Genomic DNA, 10,660 nt, shown 5'->3' on the forward strand with positions numbered 1-10,660 from the left:
TGTCGCGAGGAGGGATTTATCTCAGTATTATTTTGAAGGTAGATTTATTTTTCACAAATGCCTTATGTTATAATTTTTTATTATATATCAAAATGTTCTTGTTTTTATGCTAATATAGAGAGTCTAATAGACGTTTTGTGATGTGATGTTGTTCTTGTTCTGTTGGTCTGTGTGACTCAGTGCCTCTGAAGAGCATCTCGGTGGAGGTTCGTGTTCAGGATCATGTCTCCACAGTCTGCTGTATGTGAATGAGGAAGAGCGCCCTCTGGAGGCCTTGTTCGTGTTCCCTCTGCCCGCTGATGCTGCTGTCTGCCACTTCAGTGCCAAGATCGGAGAGCAGGAGATAGTGGCAGAGGTGCAAGACAGAGAAACCAAAATATAAAGTCCAAATATAAGTCTGCTGGACATTCATTTGCATATTTTTTGCACCACGTAACAAAATTGTGTTTTGCAGGCAAGGGATCGGTATGATGACGCTGTGAGTTCGGGTCAGCAGGCGTTTCTGCTGGAAGAGAGCACAGAGTCCTGATGTGTTCAGACTAAGTGTCGGGTGTCTGTTGCCGGGTCAGAACGCTACCGTCACCATCATCTACGTCACCAAGCTCGATGTGCAGGCCGACCACTCGTTGCGCTTTTGTCTGCTGGCTGTACTCAACCCCCGATACACACCAGCAGGTACAGCAGCTGCTACACACACTTTATTAGCGGAGAGAAGCTATTAACATACTCTGATTCTAACACACTTTGTGTGTCTGTGTGTGTGTGTGTTTGTGTGTCAGGTTCAGGAGCTGATATAGTCTCAGAGATTTCATCAGCATGTGGAGCTGTTCCCTACACGCTGACTCTCAGTGTCCATGTGAGCTCTCCAAAGCCCATCTCCAAACTAGAGTCCAACTTCACTCTGGATCCTCTAGTGTTCCTGCACTCGGATCACACTCAGGCTACGGTACTGTGTGTGTCTTCATGTGATCACTGGCATTATGGGATTGAGTGATCAAGGTTTCACTGACTCTCTCTCTCTATTTCAGGCTCTCTGATGAGGGACCCAGTGGTCATGATAAGTTTGTACCCAGAATTCCCAGAGGAAGTGATGTCATCACTGGCAACACAAGGAGAGTTTGTTTTCGTGATGGACAGATAGGGCAGTATGGATGACATGATGCATTATGGGAAAGGAGCACATAGTGAGAGATAGAAAGCGCAAAGGCAAGATTTAAGTGTGCCTTTGGGTCTTTTGACATTAGACATGTGCCGGTATTTGGTAACACGGTATCTCAGGATAATGATGTATGTAACAGCAGAAATGCAGTAGTTACACCGGTACTCAAACTCTATGGGTTTTAAAATAGAGTAGGCAGACGTTTTTTACTTTTAGACAGAAATTTCACTAAAAAGTTTAAGAAAAAATAGGCAAGTAGGAGCTTGGTAAATTTGCTGGTGATCAAATATTCAAAAAATCTTTTTCTTCCTAGCTGCTAGATTATCAGCAGGAGCAGTTTAAATTAAAATCACGCAAATCACATCTCTACAATGTTTGGTTGATATTCCATGTGAGGCTAACCTCATCTGCCATTTTTCTCTCTCACATTCTGACCAGAGAAACAGCCGCTTTGCTGATGAAGTGAAATATGATACCGCCTAGTTATTAAGACAATTATTTCATTATGTTTCCATTCCATGTCTCGCTACAAGACACTCTGCTGTTACTGTTGAAGAGTCTGCCCATGGGATGCTACTTCAATATCTATGGATTTGGCTTTGATTTTGAATCCTTCTACCCGTTAGTTACTAGATCTTCATTCATAGATATTCGCAATTTTTTGAACATGACCACAAAATTCACACCATATGTTAGAAATCAACTTTGCCTCTAGGACCACCTCTGTCAATCGTTCGTTAAATATTGGAGATTATTTCAAAAACCTCTCATACTAGGTTTTTGTGAACTTTTGTGAACTAGTCCTACCGGGTTTTGGCTCAACCTCGAAAATGTTAAAAAACTTTAAAGGCATGGTATAATGGCCCTTTTTACAAGATGTAAAATAAGTCTCTGATGTCCCCAAAGTGTGTATGTGAAGTTTTAGCTCAAAATATACCCCACAGATAATTTTTACAGCATGTTTAAATTGTCCCTGTTTGAGGGTGAGCAAAAACGCGTCGTTGTGTGTGCCCCTTTAAATGCAAATGATCTGCTACTCCCGGCACAGAGAGCGGAGCTTCAACAGCTATTGTGTGTTAGCAGCTCCGATTAACTCACGCAGACACACACTGAAATGTCAGAAAACTGTTCTGCCTTTTATGTTTAAACTGGAGTCAGACAATGATGGAGAGACTCAAGAAGAAGTGACAACATGTAGATTGCAACAGGAAGTTTCTGAATGGTTAGTTGATGAATGAATGTTGCTGATGTGGAGTTAACTATCTTCAAGTCTTTGATTATCAGCAAATGAAAAAATAATACAGCCTACAGTTTACTCTGTTGACTGTTACAGTAGCTAATTATAGAGATGGCAACAGTATGGTTGACCCTGCTTGTATTATCTGCACATGTGATCATCCAACCACCTGTTGTGTCCCTCCATATGAGAGGGAAGGTCAAATCTGACTTGGGTAATATGAGCTAACCATTTGTTTTGTCCTAAATGAACAAGTAGGCTACTCTTGATATGAATCAGTCAGACTGTGATTTAAATGTGTTTGAGGGCAGTGACACAATTTATTGGGGGAAGTTCATCTGTGCGGGGAGTCGAATGGCTCCCTTTATTTAGAACACTAGGACAAGTCAAGTATGGGCAGAGGAAGAGCTCCCAAACACTCCTGCCCCTGCACATGTGCTGGACATGTGTGTTGTCATTTGTCTCCGCAGCTGTTGGGACAACACCTCACATCTAAACCCCCTGTGCCAGCAAGTGTTTGGGACATTTAGGGGACACAAGCAGGGTTTTGTCAGCCAACACATTTCAAACAAGTAGTCGTAATGGACTCTCGGCTGTCGAAACAGATCCAGTGCTCCGTGTGTTTGGGGGACTTTACGGATCCCGTGAGCCTGCTGTGCGACCACACGTTCTGCCGACAGTGTATCAGCAATCACTCCCAAAGCAGCCGCTTGAGACTGTGTCCGGAATGCAGGCGACCCTATACTATGTGGGACCTCCGGTCCAACCGCGTCCTGCGGAATATGGTGAATGCCGTGAGGGAGCACTTGAGCGAGCAACAGGCGCTCAGGGACACGAACGGAGCAGCTTCGGGAGCAGACGGTGGGACCGCAGTGAGAGTGTTTGAAGAACCGGAGAAGCTGGTGTGTTCAGATCATCAGGAGAGACTCAGGCTGTTCTGTGAGACGGACCAGAAACTGGTGTGTCTGATCTGTAGGGACGGTGAGAAACACCAGGGACACAAGTTCAAACCTGTGGAGGAGGCAGCGGAGCCCAGAAAGGTCAGTGAGTTAGGACTGGAAAGTCATAGATATTACGTTCATTAAGTTTGTGTTTGATGCTACTTAAATTGCAGGTCACATCTAGGTCTGAAATCTGAAGTTTTTTGGTTTCTATTTGATCTATTCCCACATTGAAGACTGACTGAAGAGATGTGATAATCTAAGTAACTGTATATTGTCTTATAAACAGAAAAATAGTTATGTTGGGCAGTTATTGCAGCAGGTTTGTTCTGGGTCTCGGAGACCCCAGGGTCATTTACTGTTTCTCAATATAATAAAATACTTGATTGAAGTATGAAGTTGGTTCACCCAAAAATGAAATTTCTGTAATTAATTACTCCCCATGTTGTTCCAAACCTGTGAGACTTTTGTTCAACTTTTTAGGAACACAAATGAAGATTTTTCTGATGAAATGTGAGAGCTTTTTCTACTCTCCTTTGACAGCTAAGAAACTACCACTTTGACACTTCAAAAAGTTCATAAAGAGATCGTAAAATTTATCCATATGAATTGAGCAGTTTAGTCCAAATTTTCTGAAAATCGCTTTATATGATGAACAGATTGAATTTAGGCTTTTATTCACATATTAACATTCATTCACACATCAGTTATGATAAATGGAAGCTCAAGCATGTTCGCTTGACGTGAGAGAACCAATGAGGCTTCAGAGTGGTATGTTTTTTTAATGTATTTTTTTATTTATTCTAGATATACACCTTTTAATCATGATAATTTTCGATCACAAAACCATGATTAATTTTCCTAAGATGCGGTGAACAGGCTTACAAAAGCGAACAAAAAACAGCTTTGCCCTTTGTTTACATCGTAGCAACAAATTAAAACTTTTAACTGTTAATAGAAAACACAACTAGAAATAATAAGATACTTCTTTTCAACATAGCTAACACTGTCTTCTCTAATGCAATAAACCAGGCCTCATCCCCTTGTGTATTCCGTGTGCGGAGATTATTTAAATGAGTAACATTATGACTTCACAAGATCCGGAAAAAAAGCGAGTCATTCCTTGTAGTCCATGGAAAGTGGATTCTGTTAAATAAAATATCTCCCTTTTGACTTTTATATTTTTTCATGCTCAAACAGCAACATTGCACACTGACTAAAGTGGAAAAGCATAATAGGACCCCTTTAAGGTTGGAGTACATTACACAACTTTTGCACAGATTTTGGCCCCGATTTGCAATCTGTACGAGTCCAAAAAAAATCAGTAACCAGTGTACAGATTTGAGTTCACCAATTTTACAAAAAATCATGTAGTGTATGATGGACACAGATTTTTTTTTAGCTTTTAGCTCCAGACTGAGATTCCATCCGATCAGAGGATATTAAAACATATTTGATATTCTGAGCCCATTTTAGAAAACGTTACACGAAAGAGGCACACGTTTCTATCCGGATTTGTTGTGTTTGGAATGACTTCAAAGTGTGAGTGATCCTCACTCGTTCAGTGTCTGATGCCTTGTTTTTCTCTGTAACCATTTCCAAAGTTGGCAGTGTATTAAAATCTGTTCAGAAGTCTGTTCAGTCAAGTATTGTATTCCAGCCTTAATTAGAAGAACGGGTCATAAAAAAACGAAGCGTGATAACTTTCTCCACGTACTTAAGACATTTACTTCACTAATTGTTTCAGAGATTTTAAGTATGGAACATTAAATAATGACTTTTATTATTTGTATTATTTACTTTTTCCATTTAATATAAATAAATATAACCAAAATTATTATTAAATATTATTTATGTTCGTAAAAAGTAAATGTTTACTTTGGTAAATGAAAAGAAAGATAAAGCTTCATTAATATTTTACTGCGGTTTAGTTAGTCAGGAAATAAAACACAATAAATTATTAGTTATTTATTAGGCCTAGTAGAAAATATAAGAAATTATTATACTCTTTACATTAAAGAATTTAAGGGGAAAGTAAGAGGTTAATTTAAAATGTACGGTCATTATTTTTTACATTGGGGTCTCAAGCTAAAAACAAGTCTCATCTCAACAAAACATGAGGGTTAAACTTATTAAAGTGTAATTTCACCGATTCTCAACCCAATTTGTATTGTTATGGTAGGATGTGTAGTAGGCTATATGTAAATTTAAAAAATTTACTCTTTCTCTGTGTTACCTGGACCAAGATATTCACATTTATTTGCCAGCAAATGTCCGCCAGAAAACGCGAAACACATCATTCGGTGGATTTTCAACAGCTGCAGGGCTTTTGTGAAAACAGCAGTTAATTTCTTTCGTAATACACTGTGTTTGTTGTCATCCAGTTTGAAATGCTGACTAAAAACACTAAGGTTTTACAGATTTTCTGTTGTGGTATTTTCTCCATGTATATATGATTCTTTGCAGTTTTTAGCCAAAGGATCCTTCACTGGAAACAGAAAGTACCTCCCTCCCGCTAAATGTTTACTCTTTGAATGCTTACACCAGGGAACAATACAAGTCGACACCATTATGACTAAAAGTTTGCTTAGAAGTATTTCCAACTGAAGCAAGGTGGTGGTAGACCTATTTGACTTAAAGGATAATTCCGGTATTTAACACCTTGAGTCTATACTGTAGTTTGTTTTGGATGAACAAGAGTGGTGGACAACATTTTTTTGACAATGGTTCCTCTCTCGAGTTTTTGACTATAATAGAATTGGCCATGGACCCATTTAACATTGGAGTCAATGGGCATGTCCGAAAATGTCATTAAAACAGCCAATAATGTTCGTTCACAAAACTGTTAAACTCACCGAGTGGTTGGTGTTCGTTGATGATTATAAACAATATATCGTCGCAATATATGATTCCAATCCGTTTATTTTGCTATAGTGGAACTATTTTTTCAGACACTTCACAACTGTGTAACTTCCGCTCAATATTTGAATCTGAAGCGTTAGCACACTCCCGACCACTTGATGGCGATAACTGATGTTTATGTCTCGCGGGACGCTCACGGTCACAGTCGAGTTCAACTTCATATTACAAGTAACAATTAATGAAGGTTTTGTTTGTTTATTTCGCTTACTCTCCCGGAGCACAGTTGCTCTGCTCGCTAGCCTTATGAGAAACGGAAGCGAGCAAAAAGACTACATCGACCAAATGTAAACAGCCCCCTTTCCGTTTCCGGTAGCGCATTTATATTAACGAGCACTCAGTCCTTCAACAGAATTCAATGGGATTTTACAAAATGACGAATAAAACATGACAGAAACTGTATTCCGCAACACTTTTTGTTTCTGGAACATCAACTAACATCACTAATCACTCGGTAAGTTGCACAGTTTTGAAAACTAATGTTAAATGTTGTTTTAATTACATTTTTGGACATGCCCATTGACTCCAATGTTAAATGGGTCCATGGCCAATTCTATTATAGTCAAAAACTCGAGAGAGGAACCATTGTCAAAAAAATGTTGTCCACCACTCTTGTTCATCCAAAACAAACTACAATATAGACTCAAGGTGTTAAATACCGGAATTATCCTTTAAGCATATACATAGCCGAGTGGTGGGAGTGGCCTTGGACGGAAACATGCCCAGTGCATTATGGGTGTTGAAGTTTTCTATTTGGCAAAAGAGAAGAGGCCTTTTTTCTGTTTTATAATACTACTTCTTCTTTTTTAAGTGTACAAGCATTAACAAAGTACTTTCAACAGACCATGAATAACCCCAAAAGCTTGATTCTTTCTCCAGCAATATTATGGACGGGTTAAATAGCCTATCACTGGTAGTAATATGAAGCTCATTCAGCTCATTATTTGTAGCGCAATTATGATTTGAAATAATTTTTTCAATCTTTTTGAGTGAAACGGTTTAAAGGTAATGCATAATATGAAATATCTTGTCTGTTGTAGAATTTATTGTTAGAGCCTTTGAGTTTCCTGTCAAAGGAGAATGAAGACCTGCAGACTCTTATCAAGAAACAGACGAACGAGATCTCTAAAACTGAGGTGAAAAATACACTTTACACAAAAGAGTGAAACAATCTATCAACATCACTCCATAAAGGACCACAGCAGGGTTCATTACCATCCGTGATTCTTCTTTTCTCAGGAAAGGTCTCGGCAGCTTTCTTCTCAGATCTCCGCACAGTTTGAGGAGATGCACCAGTTCCTGAGGAAAAAGGAGGAGCAAGTGAAGAAAATGTTGTTGAAAGAAGAGAAGGAAATGATTGAAAAGATGAAAAGAAATAGAGCAGAAATAGAAGAGAAGCTGAACGATGGAAGAGAGAAGGAAGGGATTCTACACTCAGTCTTTGAGTCCGATCAGCCAGACGGGTTTCTGCAGGTTCAAACTAACATTTGCATTCAGCACAATTTGTCCAGTTAGCTATGTCCAACATAGGCTACTTCCAGTAGGCTACAGTAAGAAGGGAAAAATATGTAATCATTTTTAATGTTATTCAATATTGATGGAGAAGTATAATTAGTCTAAAAATGTGTAGATTTTATACAGTTTGCTTTGATTAAAAATCATACAAATATAAAGGCAGATTGTTTTACCCTGAATACACTCCTTTCACCTAATAATAGTCTGCTGATTTAATCACCATAAACAAAACTGACAATCATAAACATGATCCTAAATTATATAAATATTATAATATAGAAATGAGGTAACAGAGTTAAATAGAACGCTTGTCACTGGGTCAGTACCTTTAACGGGACAACTTTTTACCTTCATTTGTACCTAACAGGTGGATATTAGTGATTTATATGTACCCTTAAGGTACTACTATGAATCGTTTAAGTGTGAATCATGTGTAAAGATGGCCCAGTGAAATACTGTTGTACCCCTAAAGGTATTTTTGCATATTTTTCTGAGAGTGAAGAATCAGGTTTAAGAATGTGATTTTTGGAGGGTAAAAAAGGACTAGCTAAGCACAGAATTATTGCATATATTATACATAACGTAACACTGGGTTATTCATAGCTGCATTTTTCATGACGATAACCATTTGCTTTGTCTGGTTCTTCTCTTGTAGTGGTGGACTGAGAAAGGGCTGGAATGTGTTGAAGAGATGAAAGAAAAAGAAAGCTGCAGTGAAAATAACGACTGTGCTTCTCAAATAACCAAGTATGACAATATATACTGTAATGATTGAGGTAAACATGACCAATGCTGTATAAATCCCATAAGTTACATTCTACTCCTGCATTGTAGGTTCAAATCAACAGTGAAAAGCGTCAATTTCACACCTAATTCTTTGTTCCTCGGCCTTCACGAGACTCATTTGCAGTTTATTGTGTGGAAGGAGATGCTGGGCTCTATCAAACCAGGTGAGGACATTATCCATATGTAGACAACACTTTAAATTAAAATACATGTAAAAGTATATTAAAAATAATGCACACTAAATGGTGAACATAAGAGACTTCTTTCAAAAACATTTGGAGAAAAAAAATAGTTTTTGACTGGTAAGTTGAGCTGCATTTATCTTTCAAATTTTTGTTTGTCTTTCTTAGCCCCTGATCGTAATGTCATACATGACTGTCATGACCCATACCTGAGGGTCTCCTCCGATGGGCGCAGCGTCATCCGCACATCCAAAAAGGGGATTTTTTTGCGTCACAAAGACTATAGGCCTCTGGCCAGGACCCACAAGACCTTCCAGTCTGGGCAGCACTACTGGGAGGTGGACGTAGGAGCGAAGATAGACTGGAGCGTGGGCTTTGATGGTGGCTGCATAAGCAACTTGAACAAGGACATTGGGCTTCACCTTAAGCATGACCAAGGCTACTGCATCAAAGAGTATGAGACAGTGACCGAGATAGATCTGACAGTGAAACCACACAGGATAGGGCTGTACCTGGACTGCGACAGATGTCAGGTGTGCTTCTATAATGCCGATGACATGACTCTACTGCACACCTCCACATACCCTTCCTCCATCCCTTACTCGCTCAGTCTCTCTCCTGGAGCTTATCTAGCAGGGAAGAATTCTGATCCTCTGACAGTGTCCTGGAACTGATCCGTCCCGGAAACAATTAGACACTTTGTTAAGAAAAAAAAAAAGACCACGGGAGATTTTGTTCTTTATTTTAGACAACAAGGGAAAGCTTATCTGGCATTTCTGCCACATAAGAAAAAAGTCATGCTTTCCTAAATAATAATTATGACATAAATTGTCAAAATTATCAGATACTGTATAGTAATTATGAGAAACGTCAAAAGCATGACATACTAAGACAATTTATAAGATTAAAAAGTCAATGATTTTTATCATTTTGACTTTTTATGTAATAATTATAACTTTTATCTTATAATTTTAACTTTTTCATAATTTTGGTTATCTTATCATCTTAACTTTTTGTCAATTTCAACCTTTTATCTCATAATTATGATTTTTTTTTTTTTTACTTTTTGGACTATAGGAACTATAGGAAATAGTTTAGATGCAGCTAAAGTCACCTTCATTCTTTCAACATGTTAGAGTAAAAACAATATGGAGTATAGAATTATAGAAAATACATATATATAGTTTATGGACTTGGTTTGTTTGATATTAGAAGTGTTGTATGGTTATACTGGTGCAACTAACTTCACAAAATCAACAAGGTGCATTGAAGGAAAAAGCAAAAGCACATTTTGAACAATACCAGCAACTCTTGTGAAGTTGTCAAAATAATCAGAAAGTGGAGCTGAAAAAATAATACTGTTTATTTCATTTATAAGTTTTGGCGCAGACCTTCATCAGGGCTAAAAGATGCGCAAGTTGCACAAAGACTCAATTCAAATGAACAAATAACCAATTAGAAAGTCAAATGAATGGCAACAACCAATCATAACATATGAGATAAGTCATCACAAGTTCACAAGTGATCTTTGAATACGATGTTTATTAGAAGCTCACCATAAGAATAGAGGCTATTGGTGTCACGTTTAGTTTTGGCTTTGTTTCATGTTCATGTATTATTTTTGTGGTTTTCAGTTATCCTGCCTTGTCCTCCCCTTTGTCATGTGATTCACTTGTCTTCTTGTGATCATGTCATGTGCTTCCTTGTGTTCTCATTGGTTCATTGTTTAATCCTGTTCACAGGCGTCTTGTCAAGTCATTAGTCTCTGTGTATTTATTGATCTCATACTTTCCAGTCGTTTGTCTTGTCCCTGTAACCATTGTTGGTGAGTGTCAAATCAAGTTTTTTATTTTGTATCTGTTCACATTGGGTGTTAATAAATACTACACTTGGGTTCTATCAAGCACACCTTCAGTGGACT

The 10,660-nt window shown here is 38.2% G+C and overlaps 1 protein-coding gene across 1 annotated transcript; it reads left to right on the forward strand.

Annotated features, from left to right (window-relative positions):
• The first annotated feature begins 216 nt into the window (after positions 1-216).
• On the forward strand, positions 217-10,638 carry trim109 (tripartite motif containing 109). The gene is made up of 9 exons (XM_079626160.1): positions 217-355; positions 455-675; positions 780-946; positions 1,029-3,436; positions 7,297-7,392; positions 7,496-7,729; positions 8,427-8,518; positions 8,606-8,721; positions 8,908-10,638. The coding sequence occupies exons 4-9, from the start codon at positions 2,978-2,980 to the stop codon at positions 9,411-9,413; spliced, it is 1,503 nt and encodes a 500-aa protein (XP_079482286.1). The 5' UTR covers positions 217-355; positions 455-675; positions 780-946; positions 1,029-2,977; the 3' UTR covers positions 9,414-10,638.
• Positions 10,639-10,660: the final 22 nt, after the last annotated feature.

This window comes from Phoxinus phoxinus (genome assembly GCF_949152265.1).
Source record: "Phoxinus phoxinus genome assembly, chromosome: 10".
Taxonomy (NCBI): domain Eukaryota; kingdom Metazoa; phylum Chordata; class Actinopteri; order Cypriniformes; family Leuciscidae; genus Phoxinus; species Phoxinus phoxinus.